This window comes from Rhinopithecus roxellana, chromosome 10 (assembly GCF_007565055.1).
Source record: "Rhinopithecus roxellana isolate Shanxi Qingling chromosome 10, ASM756505v1, whole genome shotgun sequence".
Taxonomy (NCBI): Eukaryota; Metazoa; Chordata; class Mammalia; order Primates; family Cercopithecidae; genus Rhinopithecus; species Rhinopithecus roxellana.
Window position 1 is genome coordinate 69,359,362 of NC_044558.1, and position 22,731 is coordinate 69,382,092.

Consider the following 22,731-nt stretch of genomic DNA (forward strand, 5'->3'; position numbering starts at 1 on the left):
TCTAATTCTAGTACTCTTACTATTTCCACTGCATCTGCAGTTACTCCCTCTACTGAAGTATTGAACCACTGAAAGTCATCTGTGAGTGCTGGAATCAACTTATTCCAAACTCCTGTTAGTGTTGTTATCTTGACCTCTTCCCATGAATCAAGAAGTTTCTTAGTGTCATCTAGAATGGTGAATCTTGCCCAGAAGGTTTTCAATTTACTTTGCCCAGATTCATGAGAGGAATCACTATCTATGGCAGCTACAGTCTTAAGAAATACATTTCTTAAATAATAAGACTATGAAGTGTAAATGACTCCTTGATTCATGAGCTGTAGAATGGATGTAGTGTTAGCAGCCATGAAAACATTAGTCTCCTAGTGCATTGCCATCAGAGCTCTTGGGTGACTAGGTACATTGTCAGTGGGCCACAATAATTTGAAAGGAATCCTTTTTTTTTTTTTTTTTCCTGAACAGTGGGCTTTAAATCTTTAGTAAAACGTGGTGTAAACAGAAGTGTGGCCATCATCTAGGCTTCATTGTTCCATTTATAGAGCACAGGCAGAGTAGTTTTAGCATAATTCTTAAGGGCCCCAGGGTTTTTGAAATGGTCAATGAGCAATGGCTTCAACTTAACATCACAACAACTGCATTAGCCCCTAACAAGAGAGTCAGCCTCTCCTTGGAAACTATGAAACCAGGCATTGACTTCTCTCTCTCTAGCTATGAAAATTCTGTATGGCATTTTCTTCTAATAGAAAGTCATTTTGTCTTGATTGAAAACTTGTTGTTTAGTATAGCTAACTTGGCCAATGGTCTTAGCTAGATCTTTTGAATAACTTGCTGCAGTTTGTACATCAGCGCTTGTTGGTTCACCTTCCTCTTTTCTGCTATAGAGATGGCTTCTTTCCTTAAACATAATGAGCCAACCTCTGCTAGCTGTAAACTTTTCTTCTGCAGCTTCCTCACTTCTCTCAGCCTTCTAGAATTGAAGAGAGTTAGGGCCTTGCTCTTGATTAGGCTTTGGCTCAACGGAATGTTGTGGTTGATTTTACCTTCCATCCATACTACTCAAACTTTCTCATGTCATCAATAAGACCATTTCACTTTCAGTAATTCGTGTGTTCTATGGAGTAACACTTTAATATTCCTTCGTTTGCATTTACAACTTGGCTAACTGGCTCCAGAGGCCTAACTTTTGGCCTGTATTGACTTTCAACATGCCTTCCTCACTAAACTTCATCATTTCTCCCTTTTGATTTACAATGAGAGATGTGCAACTCTTCTCACTTGAACACTTATTAATTGGCCTAATTTCAGTAACGTTGTATCTCAGGGATTAGAGTGGACTGAGGAAAAGGGGAGAGATGGGAATGGCCAGTCAGTAGAGCCGTCAGAACACACACAGTTATTGATTAAGTTTGCCATCTTATATGGGCACTGTTCTTAGTGCCCTAGGAGAATTCAAATAATAAAACCAAGATCATTATTCACAGATAACCCCAACAGATGTAATAGTAATGAAAATTTTTGAAATATTGTGGGAATTCCTAAAACATGACATGGAGACATGAAACAAGCACCTGCTGTTGGAAAAATGGTGCTGGCAGACTTGGTCAATGTAGAGTTGTCACAAACCTTCAATTCGTAAAAAGCACATTATCTGTAGAAGGCAGTTGAAGTGAAAGGCAATAAAACAAGGTATGCCTGTATTCTTCTTTGGAAACAGCTCCCCATAGTTGTGTGACTTTCATGGTCAGCTGATTTTCCCCCCTCAATTTAGTGGCTTGCCTATAGAATACTCATAATTATGTCTATTAGAGATCATGATTGCTTTGGATGCTATATAGGGAAGTAATAATAAATTAAGTCATCAGTTAGTGATATAGCTGTATGTTAAACAGCACTAGGAACAAGCACTTTTTTCTGAGGTGGATCTACAGGTTCTTCTTGGGAATTTGATTTTTGACTGGTTTCTATCATCAGATATAATGTAGATAATCTTTATTCAGCATTCATTATTCACAGTATTTATTAAGCACATCCTATGTGCCAGGCATATAATGGGTGTTGGTCATATAGTCATGAGCAAAACCCTCCTACTAAACACCTGCCTTCATGGAGTTAACTTACTAGCAGAGGTGACATCCTAAAATCTCTGCCCATTTTCCAGATGCACGTGGAAATGAGAAATGTGACTGATGGTTTTGTGCTTTGTTAAAAGTAAGTAATCCTGTTTTTATACTCTTTTGGCAGTTTTTTTTCAAGACCTCGGTGCTTGAAGTTCAACATTTGGTCCAAGGACCAGCAACATGGGCCACTATCTATGAGCTTGTTAAAAATGCAGAATCTTATACTTTATCTCAGTCCTTCTGAATCAGAATCTGCATGTTAACAAGATCTCCAGGTGATTTCTATGCATACAAAATTTGAAGAGAGCACGTTTTGGGTGTAGAGTTTATTAATTTATCATCTTAATAATTTGGTGGCTGTCCAATTCTTTTCAGCCATATGCTCAACTGGAGAGGAATTTTAGTGTTCACATTCTCAGTTTATTTTCATCAGTATAAAATTTAGTTTTCTAACATTGAACCTTAGAATGTGATTCAGGCTGCATCAAAACCACCTGAGGATCTTATGAAAAATGCACATTCCTGGACACAACCTTAATACTGCTTGAGTGGGTCAGGATTGGGTCTCAAATTTTTGCAAGCTTCCCAGGCAATTCTTATGCACATTAAAGTGGGAGAAGGACTATTTTTAGGCTAGTTTTACATTGATGTCTTTCTAAGGATGGATTTTTAAAAAATTACTTTTGAGTCTTTAGTTTATATGATCCTGCCTAGAAAGATGAATTATTCGATCTCCGGTCATATATTTCTGTGTATCAGAGTGTTTTTTTGTTTTAACCAGGGTTTCTCAAGCTCACACTGTTGACATTTTTTACTTGATAATTCTTTGTTGTGTGGGGCTGTTCTGTGCATTGTAGGATGTTTAGCAGCATCTCTGATCTCTACCCACCAGATGCCAGTAGTACACCTGTGCCTGCCTGCATTCCTAGTCGTGACAACCAAAAATGTTTGCATTTATCAAATTTCCTCTGAAGAGCAAAATTACTCTCAGTTGAGAATATTGGTTGAAACTAAATAAATAAAAGGAGCATGGTTGTATATGAATATGACTCCCACCCCAAGTATCTATTGTTACTATTTGGTTCTCTTGAGGGCTTAAGCTAAGGGTGAAGAGAGATTTATGTATGGGGACATAAGGGCTGCCTGGACCTGTGAGTTGGTTTCAACACTCTATGGTGAGAGAGATATAATATGATGATGGGCAAGAGGAAAACCTCTTACATTTAATACAGAAACAAGGCTACTGAAGAACCTATGGGCTAAAGAATGAAGCAAAATTAGGTATAAAAACTTTTATTTTTTCATTTTTGAGTCTTTCTGAATATGCTTCTGAAGAACTGAAGATGCTGTGTAGTTGCTAAAGAGTTTTATATAATAGCTTTGCGGATGGGAGCTCCTTTCAAAGGGACAAAATAGGGACATAGGAATATGTACTAGCTTTGGCAGAGACTCAGAATACATGAAAAAGGCCCAGAGGATGGCCAGGGGCAGGGTAGAGGGGAGTGGTAGTATATAAGTGTTGATTTATTCCTGAACTCATAGGAACAACAGAGTGCACTCAGAAGGGATTGGGGAGACTTTGAAGGGCAACCTCAGATTTATTAGCAGCCGGGAAAATTTGTATCCATAGCCTGTAACATTATTGAATTTATGGTATGACTGAGTTTTGTTTGGCCCCCTATGCTTGACAGATTGCTTACTTTTGCATTTCTTCCTAGTATGATGGAAACATTTACTAGCCGCCAATGTTAAACAAGTATTTATAATTGTTACTCTTTTACTAGTCAGTTGTGTCGATACTGAAAATTAAATCAGAGCAAATAACTTATTTTGGACACATTCATTTTACATAGTCATTCTAGTATGTGAATACACGGTTTGCAGATTTATGTGTGCAGCCAACTATAATTATTTTTTTAAAATGCCAGACAAAATTTGGAGATTGAATACACAGATGAATATAAAGCATTTGTATGGATCAAATCAAAACCTGTCTATCTGTGACAAACAAGCGCAGTACTGATGTGTGGGAAGAACATTGCCCAAGAAGACTTGAATTCTTACCTCTGCTATTTACTAACTGTGGGAACTTGTGCAAATCGTTTAACATCTCAGAGCCTCAGCCTTCTCATGTATTAAAATGGGAAAAATTTGTCTCATGAGGTTGTTAGGGAAGCAGAGATTAAATAAGATTAAAAATGTGAAAATGTCTTCCAGAAAAATAAGTCAGTAAATGTTTGTTATTAAGCTTATATATTTCACATATATTTGTTACTGTCAGTATATCAGTTAATTCATTCAACATTATTTAATTTTGAAACTAAAATATTATTAATTTACTGGAAACTAGAGACAACAGGACTCTTAGAGTCTGTATAATGATATTGTCTTACATTTGAAGCCAATTATAATGAAATCTGTAGCTACTTCAGTAACTAAGTTACCATGGGTTATTTCCAGAACCAAACTACTTTATGCCAAATTCCTTTCTGGTCTGAATAATATTCTAACCAGTTCTTCAATATAGAGTATGTATAATTTGTTCTCATTTTCAAAATTATTTGGCAAGTCTTTAAATTTATGGGGATTCATGTTATTTTTCTGTAAATAAATAGCAGGTTAAAATACTTGATAATTACATTACATGAAGTTGTTTACTAATATTAGAGAGAAATTGTCACTTAGATTTAAGCAACTCATTTTAAACAAATTAGTTGCAGATATCTTATGTGATGCAGCCATTTATTATCATTTTTTCATTAGAGAAATGCAAATTATTAAAAATAATAAATTGCTTCCCTGGAAAGGAATCCATCTGAAGTGACATATAAGACACCACATGATTGACAACTTTAAAAAATCTAATTGATATAAAAAGTCTTCTTGCAACTTCATTAAGTTTAAGGTCAGGTATGCATAGAGATTAAATTATAAATACCAGCTTTATCTTTTCTTCTAAGAAATCCAAGTCACATGTTCTGGTTATATTTGTTGAAAGTGCTGAAGTCAATTAACAATTACTTGCTTGGAGTGAAACACAACTGTTAGCATTGCTTTTACATTGTCTTCCTCTGTCCATTCTTTCAAAAACAAGAACCAACTCCAATATAAAATAAGATTATCACGAACACCAAAGACATCTGAAAAAAAGGCTTGGAGATAGGAAGTGGAAGCTTGGACCTGGTTAATGACAGGAAAACCTTATAGCTAGAAATATATAAGAATTGCCCAAAGAAAATAAATTTAACTTTGATTAAATAGTGCTGACATTATATTTGAGATCTATTGTGAAAACGTGATGCTGTGGGAAAAACAATGCAATGACATTGTCAAAGCAACATACATTTTAGTAAATGTTAGCTTCATTATTAATATAATGAATAGAAATAAGAATAAGTTTTTAGGGGACAACAATAATTGCGAATTGGGGGAAGCAGGTAGGTACAAGTTAAATGAACGTGAGAGAGAACAGGGAGATATTTGAGTTACGTGATGGAGAAAGACCTAGCTTCTTTGAGTCAATTATTATTCCACAGAAAACAGAGCCCCATGTGTTTTGACACAAGAGACAGTTAGGAAATTGGTGCTGGCTTTAATGAGTGTGAAGCACTGGTGAAGCAGCAGGCATAATGGTTCTGTATTGCGTGTTTTGTTCATTGGTATGATATTAAAATAGATCCCTAGGATTTTAATAATACATTCGATTTTTATTTTTACTTTAAATTCAAAAACAGCTTTAATTATATTGTTAAATGTACTCCAGGTAATTTTTCTTTAATATGAAGAATGTATTCCCAAATAGATTTTTAAAAATTGTTCATATCTTCAAATGGAAATGTGGTGGTGGAGAAATGGGATTTAAATTGTAGAACATATATGTTTGTGTATACTGAGTTGTTGTAAGGTCCTACTTCCTAATCAACATTAAACATTGATTAAGATTATCAAAGCTAGTAACAATGCAGTCCAGTCAGTGATTTATGTACAAACAAGCAATTGGAAATTGGAGTGGCTTCATATCTTTCATGAAAACACTGATGTAATGTTTAGGTTAATCAAGCAACTCTGGATGGGTAACAATTTGGACAATTTTATGACTGTAATTCATGCTTTCTGGCAAAATTAATATATATTTACTAAATTAGTTTCTAATTTTAAAAATAATAATCCACCTTCTTGGAAAGAATGCTGCTATTCAACTTGATGAATTTTCAAATCCAGCATGACAAGACAATCATTTAAATGAGCCTGTCTGTTCTGTAATTTCAAGCAAGTTGGATTCAGCCCAGATACCTACTAACTGCCCATGAATAAGCACAGACAAAAAGTGCAGAAGTAGAGACAGATGGAATGAATCCCTGTGACCAAAGAGGTTAGGGAAGAGACCATGTAGGAATTGAGACTTCATCTGGGCCTTGAGATATGAATCCAATTTAGATTGGCAGAAAAGAGTAAGCAAAGGGAAAGGGCAAGAGATGTTCTGGAACTTTTCTACAACACGAGGCTTATATCCAAGAGTGTTAGTAGATTAAACTGCAAAGATAGGGACCAGATTGTGGAAGGACAGTGGCTAATAACTAGTGATTCTATGCTAGATTTACCAGACACTAACTTGTAACAGACTTTGGGAAAGTTCTCAGCTTCACAAAGGTTCCATGGCTGTGAAAAGGGGCTATTGCCTGTTCTCCCCAGGTCACAGGATGGTTGTGAGAATGAACATACAATGTATATGAACATGCACTGTACAAAGCCAAGTGTTATAAAAATGTCAGGTAGTGGATTCCCACAGCTGCATGTTCATGCTTACTGACTCCGACTGAGGCCGATAGTCTGCTTGGTCATTTTACTGTGCATCCCAGCAGTTTTCGCTCAATTCCTACAATAATCACTGTAAATCTTCACCATTCTCTGAAGCCTTTGACTCTACCAGTTCTCGTATTCCTGACAGATAACTTCTTTACCAATGAAACAGACAGCAACTTCTTCATCCTCCTGCTCCAATTTCATAAGCCAGCATGCCTTACTTCCACCCTTTCTTCCTTCTTCCTGGTATCAGTGGAATAGAAATCTCTCCTCCTGGGAGTAATAGGTACATAAAAGTACTAAATCTCTTCTCTTTCTGTCTTCAGAGGAAATTTGCTTCATCTATTATATCTTCAAACTCAGTTTTCAATTTCATTCTCTCTGTTTGCTCCTTCCCATCAGCATTTACTTATGCTTAATCTCTCCCTTAACTCTATATCCCGTCTAGTTTTTGTATTATTACCCTTTCCCCTATATAGCTGAATCTCTTAATGTAATGCTTTTTTTCTCACTGTCTTCACTTCTTCATCTCAGACTTTCTCCTTAACCAACTTCAAACTAGACTTTACATCCCATATCCCCTCCGTACTACTCTCACCAAGGTCACTGATAACTTCTCTATTGTTAAATCAGACAACTTTCCATCTGTATTTTGCTTGACTTCTAGGCAGCAATTAATTCTATCGATCTCTCCCTTCTTCCAACACTTATTTACCTTGTCTTCATGATACTACACTGTATTGATCGGGGTTTTGAATTGCAAACAACGGAATTCATTCTGACGATTTAAGCAGAAAAGGAATATGTTGAAGGATGTTAGGTAGCTCACAGTGTATGTGGAAGGACTGGAAAACAGGTTAAGATGATGTTCAGCCAAGAAAATACCTATTACATCTTGATACAAATCCCACTACCTCTACCTTTTGATGTCAACACCACAACTCACATAAATGTGAATGTTCGCTGATGACATCCAGGACTGGACTCCAGAAGTGAATGCCATGGCGACCATGCTAAATGCGGAGATGCCTTCTCTATTATGCTTGCTAAATTTTGCAACCTGCAAAGTTATAAAGTTCTCTTCTTGATTGAATTTTTGCATGAGTGCTCCCATTTGGTAGTACTAGGTCACTAGTTTCTAAGGACACTGAAAATTTGAGTTTCCTTTCTGGAAGAAACAAATATTTTTCCAAATATAGGTGACATCAAAAGGTGATGACTGCCTACCATTTTGACATTTGTCTTTCTCCACCACTCCTCTAGTTTTGCTGCTACCTCTCTGAGCAATTTTTCTCCATCTGCTTTCTTTAGTTGCCACTTAAATGTCCAAGTCCTCCAGGTCTCCATTTTAATTGTTTTCTCCTCATTCTACATCCTCTACCTGTGTGATGCTAACGCCCTGGCTTTAATTACATTCTGTGTGCCTATGACTCTCAAATGTTGATCTTTAGCCCAGTGCTCTCTCTGGAGTAAGCTCTAGACCCACATATCTCACTGCCTCTTGGACATTTTTATCTGGATGTGTCATAAGCACCTCAAATTCAACCTATTTAAAACTGCTTCTTTGTAGCTCAGTTGCAGTCCTCCAGTTCCCTACACTATGGACCCACCCAGTTGTTTAGTTAAAAAAGAAGGATATTATCTTTGAGAGCATCCCTCGCTAATCATCAGGCATCCAGTCAGTCCCAGAGTGCAAGCAATATTCGATCCCATGTATATTTTTTTAATCTGCCTCACTCCTTTCATCTTCTGCAGTCATAGTCACAAGAACTGAAACTGTGTAATATCAAGTGAGCTTCCTCCTAGCTTCCAGTTTTACTCTTCTCGAATTTATCCTGTACCCTGCATTTACAAAGATATTGTTTAGCAATAATAACATTTCATGTCCCTGCTGAACACCCTTCAGAGGAAAAGCGCAAACACATATTCCCCTATACGTATGCTTAAGTAGGCATAGAATATGTCTGGAAATTGTGGAAGAAATTGATACCAGAGGTTGTCTCAGGGATTAGGAGTGGGAGAACTGAGTGACTATGACTCAGATTTACTTTCATGATACACTCTACTTCATCGTTTAAATTTTACAGCATGTGTACATATGACATGTTTTAGAATAATTTTAAAAACTTCAGTGATTACCTTTGATTATAGGATAATGTCAGACTCTCATATAGTGTGTAAGACCTGCACACAAACGCAGCTCCTGTGTACTTCCTTTTTTTTTTTTTTTTGGGGGGGGGGGGGAGACGGAGTCTCGCTCTGTCGCCCACGCTGGAGCACAGTGGCCGGATCTCAGTTCACTGCAAGCTCCGCCTCCCGGGTTTACGCCATTCTCCTGCCTCAGCCTCCTGAGTAGCTGGGATTACAGGCGCCCGCCACCTCGCCCGGCTAGTTTTTTGTATTTTTTTTTTAGTAGAGACGGGGTTTCACCGTGTTAGCCAGGATGGTCTCGATCTCCTGACCTCGTGATCCACCCGTCTCAGCCTCCCAAAGTGCTGGGATTACAGGCTTGAGCCACCGCGCCCGGCCGCTCCTGGGTACTTCTTTAGGTGCATTGAGTACTTTGCTATCCTTCAAACATATCAAATTCTCTTAATTTCCAACATTCGCATGTAGTCTCCTTGTTTGAAATGCTCTTTCATGGCATCTCACCTGGCTAACTACTTCTCCTTTAGTCCTATGCTTAGATGTCAGTTTCTCCTTGTTTGTAAGACTGGGTTTGGAGCCCTCACTTTGTTTTCCAGATGGCACTGTCCTTCTCAAACTCCAATTACATTTTTTAAAATTACTAGTTGTCTCTTTTGTCAGATCCTAAGTTCTGCAAAGGCAGATACTGCATCTGTTTCATTCAGGCTATGCTGTTGGTATCTAAGTTATTATAGTACCTTGGACATAGTAGGAAGTCAGAAACTATTATATGGACAAACCTACACATGCCTTTGTTCCCCCACTCCTTAATATTCCACATTCTCTCATTTTTCTCCATGGATATTATTTATGATACACTCTCAACCCTGTCTGAGATTTTCCTAGTGCATGTCTCTATTTTTTTTTAAATTCAGGAATCCCAAAGCTAAGAATAATATATTCTATCAAGAGTAGCAAGAAAGCTGATATAATGCCAGAGCTTTCACTCTTTTTGAGGAATGTACCATACAATTTACAATGAATGAAATTACAAAATGAATGAAGCAAATTTGTGGCCGTTATTTTGAGATGTCAAGAAAATCATATGTTTCAGTCTTATCCTTCAATCATACATTCAGATGAATATAGTTTTTAATACATAGAAATTAATATATGGTAAACAAACTCATTAATGCCACTGACTTTAAAACATATGATTGCTGGCAATTCCTTTCAGTGTTAGCTTATTTGTAAATGATATTTTAATTTATTCTTTACTGGTATTTCACTGAGCAGCCCACTTAAACTTAGAAATTTTATATTTAAAAAAATTCTTATCTTCCCAAATGTTACTCTCAAATCTCTTTCCAGAATTACATTTCTTAGAACTTAGTCTTTATCCTAGTTTGTGAATTAGTTTATTGATATCTTTGCCAACTTTGCCCAGCCAGTATTTCACAGCTGGTGAGCCAAGACTTAGCAATAACCCATATTGATCTATATTATTTTTCAATATATGGAGTCTTTGCAGTTGAGCTGCATGACTTCAAGATTTTATTGGCTGATCAAGAAGGCATTAGTGTTCATTAACATACTAATATAATGTTTTTACAGTATATAATCAAGATAAATGTTGTAGCTTTAGAAATACACTACACTTTAAAAAACAAAACAGTTATCAGTGACATCCAAGGTATAATGTGGCAGGAAAGGGAGTGTCATGCCTGTGTGCTCATTGCCTCTGAGCCTAGTCTGGAGATGAGTCCATAGACCAAAAGAAACTAATTTTAAACCCGGGGTCTAGAAATGTTGCTCTTGTTATGGCTGCCACTCATTAACTATATAAGCCTGTGCTAGAGGAATCTTCCAAAAACCCAGATGTGATTCAATTAATCACTTCTTAAAACCTTTCCCATTTTACATAGGATGAAGTTCAAATTCTTTAATATGACTCACAAAAGCTTTGTGATCCCATCCCTGCCTCCTCTTTAATTTGTTTCTGGCTTCTCTGCCTCTGTTTCTTCAATTGTAAATTACTGGGGTTAGATGATTTCTAAAGTTCCTCTCAAATCTAAAGATCTATGATTCTGAATAATTACAAAGTTGGCCTCATCTTTCGAATAGGATAAAAGGGAATTTATAAATTTATAAATTCTGGTTTCTAAAATAGACCGGCTTGAATTATCCTGGGGCAAGAGAAGCTGTTCAAGTATAAGAAACACAGTTTACTTTTGCTTTTTAAATTTGCTAGAATATGACTGTATAGCTTACAAAATCCTGGAGAATCAGCAACCACTGCAACCACATAGATCACGTTCCCTTTGTTGGAACTGCAAAGTTTTACAGCTAGTAGTGACTTGAAAATTATCCTTTAATGATGAAATTAAGGTCTGAAGGGACTAAATGCTTGTCAGATTTGTAATAAATGCAGGTCCAGAATTCAGGCTTCTTTATTCCCACCCCATTTTTCCTTTACTATGCAAGACTGTTTCACTAGGATGGCTTGTATTTGCTATTCATACAAAAGCTCATATCTAAGTAAATGCCCAGGCAGTGTGCTCAGAAGACAATGAATTCACTCTGCCATGTTGAGCTTCACATCAGACTGTTGTGAATGAAGACACTTTCCCCTTTGTCCTTTTAAAGGCAAAGACATACAAAGATTCATTGATTCATTCAATAGATATTTATTCAGGGCCAGCCTTTGTTGTGGACAAACTCTCTACCCTCTTGAATTTTATATTCCAATGGACATAGCTAGCAGATATATTAACAAAAACTTAATAGAAGACTTTCAGATACCAGTGAAGATATCATATGAAGAAATTAGGACTGAGTAGATTACTTAAGATGTAGTAACCACCTAAGACTCAGACTTTTATTAATTCATAAAAGATCTTCTTAACTTGAATGCACTTCTTACCAACTCTTCAATTATGACATTTTACCGACTCCCATAAGATATATCTATACCTCCTCCCTACCCGCTTCTTCCAAATGCTTTAATGTCTTCATATCACTACAAAGAAGGTGCCATCCTCATATTTGTTGGTCATTTAAATACATTCACGTTATGTCTCCTTTCCCATAATTGTATTTCCATTATTTTCCTGAATAAACTCTAATTAAATGGATTACTTATTGTTCCTGAGCATTTCATGTTTTTGCTCCTTCTGCAGCAAAATAACAACAAGAGGTCTTACATTGTAAGTGGAGTGGATTTCTTCAAAATCCACTTCAAGCCCTGCCGCACCATTATATTTTCCCTGGATAGCTCTACTCTTAGTCATTAACCTTTCTCTGAATATCAGTCCCTGTAGGATTTGTGTGTGTATGTGTGTGGGTTTTTTGGCCCTTACATTGTAGGAACTCGTGTTGTTATTCATGCAAATATATCTTGGATTTTTAATTTCACTATCAGTTTCTCAAGTTGGTAGGAGGAGGCAGAGTCAGAAAATTTTTCGTATCACCAGATATAAATTCCCAAATGTGTTCTGCATTAATGGGTTCTCAGAACAAACAAGCACTGTGTTTTTAAAAACGTCTGTTGCTCCATATTCAATGCACAATGTATATGTTTCTGTTACATAGTATGCATCACTTTATAATGTTATCTTATATATGTTATTTTCTCCAGCTAGAATTTATCTTTGTCACCTAATGCAGTACTTGGAACATAGTGCATACCCATTATATACTTGTTAAATAAATGAATGAAGTTTTTTTTTTTTTAAGTGTCTCAGAGCTTGTAATTAGCTTATGTCTATTATGAGTGTTTAGGAGGCAACTAGGAAGAACTATTGTAATATAGTCGTCTTGAAACTTACTTGACCATGTAATATTTTGTTTTCAAGGAACCATGAACTTCTATTAGAGATATTGCTCTTTAAGCAATGGTGCTTGTGAAATGCTGGCTTCAAATATAGAAGGCAGCTAACTGGATGACAGTGATGATGATCATCACCCATTTCCTGGATTGTAAGCCCTTTTAAGGCAGGGTCTATCCCTTAACTCTGTAATAAATTTTGGATGGGATGTGAAGGGCCATGTGGTCCAATGGGGCACTCTTTGTTTAATTCTCTACAGCATAACCAGCTCATGTCAGAATATTTCTACTTGGCAGCCTAATCAAAACCTGTGCAGTTCTTTCTTCTTAGTAGAAAGTCATAATGAGTCAAAGCCTACCCCGATACTATCCAGTCATCGCTGTGGTTCTACCCCATAGGACCATCAGAAAATCCAATAAAATGCCTTTGTACATGGAATATACTCAATGAATGTGTAGAGAATTGAAACTGAACTGTGAGAATTTGACTTATATTAGGTTTTTGAATTGGGATTTGGAACTAAAATACACCCTGAACTAAATTTGACATGATTTTCCACCAGATTACCTTTTAGTCATGCCATTTTTATGCCTGTGAATATCTGTACATGTAAATGGAAATGACATTTATGTAACTTTGCAATTTCAGTACATAAATGCACCTCTTTGGGGAGTTCTTCCTCTGAAGACAGGGTGTGAGAAATCAAAAAAGGCAAGTGACAATTAGATCTACAGTGTTATGGTGGTATTTTTTGCTATTTTTACTTCGCTCTGTCTCACAGCACTCCAATTAACAGGCTGATACTTTAGATCTCTTGGTCATGAATCGTATATGTCTATGAGATCCAAATCATTGAGTTCCTAAAAGGTTTCATATTCAATAGTCTTTTTGTTTTTGCTTTATGATCCTACATGGAGTTTCCTCTGACTCTGTGATAGCTTAAAAGGGAAACATCTATAATAGAAGATTGGACAAGTCACTGTCTCCTAAACCTCTGGGATGTAGACCCAACACTGAACAGTGAGAGACAGTTTTTAGAAGGCCTATTTACTCTTGCACAATTTTCTCCATTTTTGTTTATAAATCAAATTTTCCACCATTGTGGCTGTAAATAGGGTCACATTAACAGAAATAATCCTAATTCACTGGCTCTTTTCTCCACCTCCTCTCACAGAACTTTAGTGCCATCAAAGTTCCCATCTCTTAAGTATTCTTGGGAGAGATCTGAGGTGTTTCCCACATACTTATGAGCTCAATTAACCAGGTTTGGTAGCTACTCCTGCTGGGGTAGGCTACTTCTATGGTAGTAGTCCCCAACCTTTTTGCCTCCAGGGACTGATTTCGTGGAAGATAATTTTTCCATGGAACCAGGGGCGGGTTCCATGGTTTTGGGATGAGAATGGTTTTGGGATGAAACTGTTATGCTTCAGATCATCAGGCATTAGTCAGATTCTTATAAGGAGCACACAACCTAGATCCCTCTCATGCACAGTTCACAATGGGCGTTGCACTCCTATGAGAATCTAATGCCACCTCTAATCTGATAGGAGAGGGAGCTCAGGCAGTAATACTCACCTGCCGCTCACTTCCTGCTGTGCGACCCACTTCCTAGCATATCAGGGACTGGTACTGTTTGGACATCCTGGGGTTGGGGACCCCCGTTCTGTGGGATATTGTTTTGTCTTTGGAGAGAGTTATGGTGCCTGATGTAATTAACGTTTGCTCCAGCTAGAACTCACTGTCCTGCTCTAGACACTGAAGCTGCTTTCCTATCTGTACCTGGAACTATCATCTCTTACCAGGAACCACTCTTGTTTGAGGAAATGCAACCGTGTGATCAAAGTAATTCCTCTCTCTGATAACCAGGGTGTTTCCACTGAATTGTTTCTTATAATTGGCTCTTCATCCACACAGGTAAATTGTTCATGTCTTTGTACGCATGGACTTGTTGATGGGACCCTCTCTAGCTCACAAGCTTAAGCCCAGGGGACTCCTGCTATGGCTTTCAGAAGGGCTGGGTATAATTGAGCAATAAAGTCATTTGGTCTTTGGCTTTTCTTTGTTGGGAGGCTTTTTATTCCTGATCCAGTCTTGTTACTTGCTATTGATCTGTTCAGGTTTTTTATTTCTTTCTGGTTCAGTCTTGGTAGGTTGTATGTGTCCAGGAATTTATCCATTTCCTCTAAGTTTTTAAATTTATTAACATGCAGCCATTAATAGTAGTAGTCTTTTGTGATCCTTTGTATTTCTGTGGTATCAGTTACATGGTCCCCGTTTTTGCTTATTTGGTCTTCTCTCTTTTATTCTTTGTTATTCTATATAACAATTTATTTTATCTTTTCAAAAAGCCTACATTTCATTTTGTTAATTCTTTGTATTGTCTGATAGTCTGTTTTGTTTCTGCTCCGATCTTTGTCATTTCTTTTCTTCTACTAATTTGTGTTTGGTTTGTTCTCACTTTTCCAGTTTCTTGAGGTGCATTGCTATATTGTTTATTTGAAATATTTCTACTTTTTGATGTAGGCATTTACTACTATAAATTTCCCTCTTAGCACTGTTTTTACAGTATACCATAGGTTTTGCTGTGTTGTGCTTTCATTTTCATTTGTTTAAAGAAAGCTTTTTATTTTCTTCATAATTTCTATATTGGCCCAGTGGTTGCTCAGAAACATGTTTCCCTGTATTTGTACAATTTCCAGAATTTCGGTTGTTATTGATTTCTAGTTTTATTCCATTGTGTTCTGAGAAGATACTTGATATGGTTTCAATTTTTGAAAATTTTTGAGACCTGTTTTGTGGCCTAACTTGTGTTCTATCCTGGAGAACTTTCGTTGTGTTAGTGAGAGGAATATTTATTCTGCCACCATTGGGTGAAATTTTCTGTAAATGTTAACTCCGTGTAGTATGTAGAGCAGATTAAGTCTGACCTTTCTTTGTTGATTTTCTGTCTAGATGGTCTGCCCAGCGCTAAAACGAGGGTGTTGAAGTTCACAGCTATTATTATGTTGGGGTCTCTCTCTTTTGCTATAATAATATTTTCTTTATATAACTGGGTGCTCTTGTGTTGGGTGCATATACAATTACAATGTTATATCTTCCTACTGAATTGATTCTTTTGTCATCTATATTGACCTACTTTGCCCCTTTTTATGTTTTTTAACTTGAAGTCAATTTTTGATATAAGCATAGCTACTCCTTCACACTTTTGGTTTTCATTTGGATGGATTTTTTTTTCATCCCTTCTCTTTTAGTCAATGTGTGTCTTTATAGATGAAATGGGTTTCTTGTACTTGCATCTTGTTTTTTAATACATTCAGCTGTTTTATATCTTTTAATTGATGAATTTAAGCCATTTACTTTTAAGGTTTTTATTAATAGGTGGGGACTTCTGTCATATTGTTAATTATTTTCTGATTGTCTTACACATGCTTTCCTCTTCCTCTTTTGCTGTTTACAATTTAATGATTTTTTTTAATAGTGATAATATTTGACTCCTTTCTCTTTCTCATTTGTATATCTGCTCTACCAGCGAGTTTTATACTGTCATGTGTTTTCATGATGGTAGATATCTTTCTTTCACTTCCAGATATAGGATTACCTTAAACATTTTTTTGTAGGGCTGGTATAATGATGATGAATTCTTTCATTATTTTCTCATCTGAGAAAGAATTTCTTTCCCCTTCATTTTATTTTTGAAGGATAGCTTCTCTGGGTAAAGTATTCTTGGCTGCCAGTTGTTGTTTTTCTCTTTCAGCACTTTGAATACATCACTCCATTCTCTCCAGGCCTCTCTGATAGGGATGCTCTTATATGTGACTTCATGCTTTGTTCTTGCTGTTTGACTTTTGGCAGTTTTACTACAATGTGCCTTGAATAAGACCTTGTTGAACTGCAGCTATTTGGGAATATTTGAGCTTCATGTGTCTGGATGTTTATAACTTGCAAGAGTTGGGAATCTTTCAGCTGTTGTTTTGCTAAATAAGTTTTTGATGCATTTGTTCATCTCTTCTCCTTCTGGAACTCCCAAAATTCAAATTTTAGTTACTGTATAGTTTCCTGTATGCCACCTAGGCTTTCTTTATTTCATTTTATTCTTTTTATTCTGTTTTATTTCTTTTGATTTTGGTCTGAGTTATTTCAAAAGCCCTGTCTTTAAGTTCAGGAATTCTTTCTTCTTCTCCTTGATCTAGTCTGTTGTTGAAGCTATTATATTTTTTATTTTATTCATTCAATTATTCCCATCTAGGATTTCTGGTTTTTTTCTTTTTATGGCATCTATTTCTGTTGAATTTCTTATTCAGATAATGACTTGTTTCCCTGATTTCTTTGTGTTGTTTATCTGTGTTCTCTTGTATTTCACTGAGTTTCTCTAATGTCATTCTTTTGAATTCCTTTTTAGACATTTTATAGATTTCCTTTATGTTGGGATCTGTTACTTGATAATTATGATGTTCCTTTGGAGATGTCATGTTTCTTTGTTTTTCATGTTTCTTGTGTCTTTATGCGATGTCTGTGCATGTGGTGAAACAGTCTCTCCTTCCAATTTTATGGACTGGCTTTAGTAGAGAAAGACTTTTTTCTATAGATGTGTCTGTATTGTCGGTTTAGTAAGATGCTGTTGCTTTGATTCTGGTAGGCACAATATTGTAGTCTCTGTATGATTTATCATGCTATAATTAGTGTCATTGATGCCTATGAGTTCCTCAGTGACTTAAGCTGTGATTGTTAGTGGAGGTTTTGGTGATGCTTTGCTGGGAATGGGAATTCTAGGTGGGCTGGTCCCTTGGTACCAGTGGTGCATTGGTGGGCTGGGTGTGGCTAGTCCTTGGGCCCTCAGTGGCATACATGAGCACCAGCAGTGGCAGATATGGGTGGGCCTGTTCTTGGGCCTGTGGGCAGTATGCTCAGGTTCTGGTAGTTGCAGTGGTGGGCCAACTGAGTGGGTCCTTGATCACTCAGACAGCATTTCTGACATGGATGGTGGCCCTAGTGGCAGTTTTCCAACCCTCCGGTCTCTGAACCACATGCCCATGCACTAATGGTGATGGCAGTGGGTTGGGCATGCTGGTTTCTGGGTTCCCTAAGAGGTACATGTGAGTACTGATGGTGGGTAGGGTAGGCCTGTCCTTAATGCCCCTGGATAGTGTGCATATGTTCCAGTGGCAGCAGGCATGGTGAGCCCATACCCAGGCTCCTGGCCAGCACAAGTGGGCAGTGTGGGATGATCTCCAGATTTGTGATAGTGCACGTGGGCACCAGCATTGGTGGCAGCAGGCAAGACAGGTCTCTCAAGCACCATGATGGTGCACCTAGGCCCTGGCTGTGCTGGGTAGGATGGGTCAATCCTCAGGTCCCTGGATAAAGCATTTGGGTGCTAATGGCAGGGGCAGTAGGTGGGACAAGCCTATTCTCAACCCCCAGGAGGGCACATGGGCAGTCTTGAGGTCTCCTGAAGGCAAGTACAGGTACATGGTAGCCCTGCTGCTGGAGAGGGTAGGATTGTTGTCATTAGCAGTGACCCTGGGCAGTCGGCTCTCAGTTTCTGGGGAGGGCATGCTTTGGCTTCCTTTGTCCCAGGGGCAGCTTCCTTAGTGTGCTGCATCATCTATTCCCCAGTGTATAGGACATTGTGTGGACTAAAGTGCCAGGGACCTGGTTGCGCTGCTGGGTCTAGTTGGTATTATGGCAGCATAGCCCTCTGGGTGGACATGAAGGGATGCCAGTGGTGCTCCAGGGATGTAGAAAAGCAGGGGTTTTTGGGCCCCAGGGTAGGATATCATCTTTTGAGAGATAGACACTCAAAATGGCACCATTGCTGTAGTTGCTTGGGTCTCAGGGGGGTTTGTAGGACCCTACATGGAACAATGCCATCCTACGTATTCTAGGCAACTTGCTATACTAGGCTCAGGGCCTGTGAGGGCACAGGGTGTCTTTTGTGGCTAGGATTATATGAGACTGTGGTAGGAATGTGAACCCCTGCAAATCTTTCACTTACCTTTTCCCCACAATAGATAGTTCCTCCTGGCTTTCAGCTGATCTTGCCTGGGCCAACTGCTTCACTTCTCTGTCCCATGCCTCAGAGGTTCTCTGACACTTCCCTGCTGAATTTCAGAGTTATCTGTTAGAAACTCAATTTGACATGTGGCTATCTACTCGCTGTTATGATCCTTGTCTGTCAAAGAGATGAGTACCAGGCTCCTATAGTAAGTATTTTGAATCCTGACCCTGCTCAGTGGTGATTGTTAACCTTGGCTATGCATTAGGTCAGAAGTCATCAACTTTTGACCTGTGAGCCAAATATGGCTGGCTTACCATCAATTTTTGTAAATGAACTTTTATTCCAACACTGCCAAGTTCATTAAATTTATGTGTTGCCCATGACTTCCAAAGTCTAGAAAATTTACTATCTGTCCCTTTACAGAGGTTTTTTTTTTTTTTCTGATCCCTGTATTACACTCATCATGGAGAAGATTTTTTAAAAAAATCATTGCATGTGTTCCACCACAAACAATTAAATTAGAACTTGGACTGGGGTTTTGGAAGTTGGCCGAAGAACCAGTCTTTTTTTTGTTTTTGTTTTTTGACATCCCAGATGAATATGATGGGCAAAGTTAAGAAACACTAATAGATAATTTATACCCTTGAGGAATATGTGGTTTGTTCAGGAGAAAGAAACTCATAAAAATTAATAAAAATACAATTGATGCATCTATAATGGAAACATTTACAAAGTCCTGAGGGAGTACTGCATCGGGAGTATTTTAGTTCATTAGGGAAGTTTTTGTAGGAAGGACATTTAAATAGATTCTTGAAGGATGAATCTACCTGTAAACAAGATCCACTGGGATGGTGTCAGGGAGAGAAGGAGTAGCAGTTATAAGTAGACAGAACAGCATATATAAAGGACGACAGGTAAGAAAGAGCAGGTAGGTTAGAAACTATGTGGCCAGAACACTGAGAGGGGAGAAGGAAGTGAGGTCATCAGCTGTGAAATTGGTAAAGTAAAGACCAAACCAGGAAACGTTTTGTAGGTCAGATAAGAAGTTTAGAATTTATTATGTTTTCCATGGAATTGAATAGAAAATTGAGTTTCTCTAGGACTCAGGTTTTTCCCTCTATAAAATAAATAGTTAACTCAGATGAATGATAAGAACCCTACAGTTCTAAAATATAGATTCCTAGATTATGTCAATTATTTCTTTTGACATTCTCAGGACTGGGAACATAGTTGGGCTTACACAAATGACATGGCCCCTGCAGTGGTGTGTCACCTATCCATCTCTTATAGTTGATCCATTTCTGTTAACAGTATAAATGAATTCAGTGCTGCTTTGTGGAATCATCAGAAGGATTTGAGAATGCAGACTTCTGGATGGGAAATTCCTTGTCTGACCAATGCTTTAAGGCCCTTAAATACTTGTAAAATGATTTGTATTCTATGCAGAGAGATGCTATTACATGAAGACAGTTTCATTGTGAAAATTCACATTCTTCACAATTAGTAGCAGTGCTTCTTATGGGTTAGCATCCAGAAGTCATTATACATACTCAGAACTTGGTGTGTGAATTACCATGTAAGATCTTCAATATAATATCTTATTTTACTATTTTGTAACTTCTCATCTATATCAGATCTCTATTGTAACTTTATCTGTGTTTATATACTTATTGGGATAGCTGTCTACTTTTATCTCTAATAAGCTCATGCAATTGACTTCATGTCTTTAAGTGAAATTGTTACAATTCTGGTTTATATCGAACACTTTATTTACCTCTTTCAGGGTCTGCTCAACTGTACTGAATAGCTGGTGAATCAAACAATAATATGTGGCAGGCTCTGTGATTGAAGATTGCTGGATACTAAGGCAGCCCAATCTTTGCATTCTGATTCATTTTATCAAGCATAGGCAGATGAATGTGCTGAAAAATTTCAAAAGATATTTAGATGATGCAAGTTAAAACAGACAGACTTCTTCATAACTCCAAGAAGAGCTGTTGGAAAAAAACTCTTGATTTTTGTCATTGGAACATTAAACACTCCTAGCAAAGGAGATATCATGAATGCTTTTTTGAAATGCTATTCATTTAGTAAATATTTTCCCTCTCCCTACCAAAGAAAATAATATAGGAGCTCCAGAATATTACCCACTGTTGACCTCTTTGTCCTGTTTTTCTTCACAGATGTCGATGAGTGTGCTGAAGGGCGCCATTACTGCCGTGAAAATACTATGTGTGTCAACACCCCGGGTTCTTTTATGTGCATCTGCAAAACTGGATACATCAGAATCGATGATTATTCATGTACAGGTAAATGGTGGCTAATCGTGAAATAAAATCTTTTTATGTCTTAAGTTTACTTTTAAAAATTTCTTTGACTCTCATTTTTTTTGATAAGTGTACCATAAATACAACAAAAAATAAGCAAAATCATATCTTCATTTGGCAGTTATTTCTTTATCTATTCTAAAGAAAAAAAACACCTGCTTGCTCTGGATAAACATATACTCCAATTTGGAAGAAAAAAGCCCTAGAAAATCAGTATATGCTACATTTATACTTAGTATGTATGCTCAAAACTTGTATGAAATACTATGGTCAATCTGAGAAACAAGCCCTAAATGATATATGATGATAGATTTTTGAATAGAAAAATAATAGCATAAATAATGTGATTTTTTTCACATTTTTAGAGTTTAGAGATGTTTAGAGTTCTAGGATATGGGACTATTAAAGATAATTGAGTTTCTTCACACGTCTGAGAAGTACAATTGAGAACTACATCAAATAAGTTTTCTGTGTTTTTTGTTGTATGAAATACCACTCATTCAGTATCATCCAAAGTCTTGTTAGGGATATTGTGTTAGTAGTGTCTGAAGTTGGTCCTGGCTTGAGGTAATACAGTGTATTCCTTTTATTCTATAGCTTTCTACCTGTAGAATATGAAAAAAAAAAAACAAAACAAAACATGGTGCTAGAAGAGTAGCTTGAATACTATAGGATTTGAGGAAATGTGGGTGTGAAACAGAACATTTCTTTCCATCTCTATATTTTTAAATAGAAGAAACAAAATAACATATTTTAGAAAGACAGGTAGAATCATAAAACTGGAGAGCAACCAAAAATGTTATTCTTGTCACCTATTTCTCTACCTCCAACTTTATGATCTTTATCAGATGCAGGTATAAACAAAACCTAGATGTTTTCAGGGAGACTCCATAATCCTCCCTAGTAAAAATATGAATCTATAATAGAAGTATCACTTTGTCTTTGTTTCAGTTGTCCGCTTCTAAGTCTTCATTATAGTGTCCATACTGTCTGCTAATTGATAGCCTTATCACAGGGAAGGATCTTCCTCTAAATTCAAATGTGGTATTTATAAAAACAAAATGATGCCATTCAAAAATAATGAGAAGTGATTTCCCAATTTATGGAAAATAACTGAAGATATCCTGAAGGTAGAAGATATTTAATATAAAAATGCTGACGGATTTACAAATTCCTATCCTTTTTGTCAGTTCATCCTAAACATTTCCAAATTATGGAAACAATTCTCCATTTTTTAGACAAAATTTAAGTACATTGAGTGGAAGAGTATCTTGAAGTAGGACCACAGAGATGCTTTTCAGCATAAAAAGAATATAAAAGAACAAATTATAATAAATAAATGGAAAATATAATTTACTATACTACTGATAATACCAATAAATCTGAATTTCCACTTAATCTTTAACAAGAAAGCTAAGATAAAACTGCTGCATCTTAGAATGCATATATTTCAAGGTGTGCTTATTAAAAATTAGTGCTAACAATTTCAGGGGAGTCCACTGATTCTTTGATATTATAGACTTGAAAAACTT

The 22,731-nt window shown here is 36.9% G+C and overlaps 1 protein-coding gene across 4 annotated transcripts in view; it reads left to right on the top strand.

Annotated features, from left to right (window-relative positions):
* NELL2 (neural EGFL like 2) overlaps nt 1-22,731 on the top strand; it is a 388,158-nt gene that overhangs the window by 189,673 nt on the left and 175,754 nt on the right. For all 4 annotated transcript variants that reach the window (XM_030939199.1, XM_030939200.1, XM_030939202.1 and 1 more), the window contains one exon: nt 21,056-21,181. In XM_030939199.1, coding sequence (XP_030795059.1) covers nt 21,056-21,181 — 126 coding nt within the window. The remainder of the gene's footprint in view (nt 1-21,055; nt 21,182-22,731) is intronic.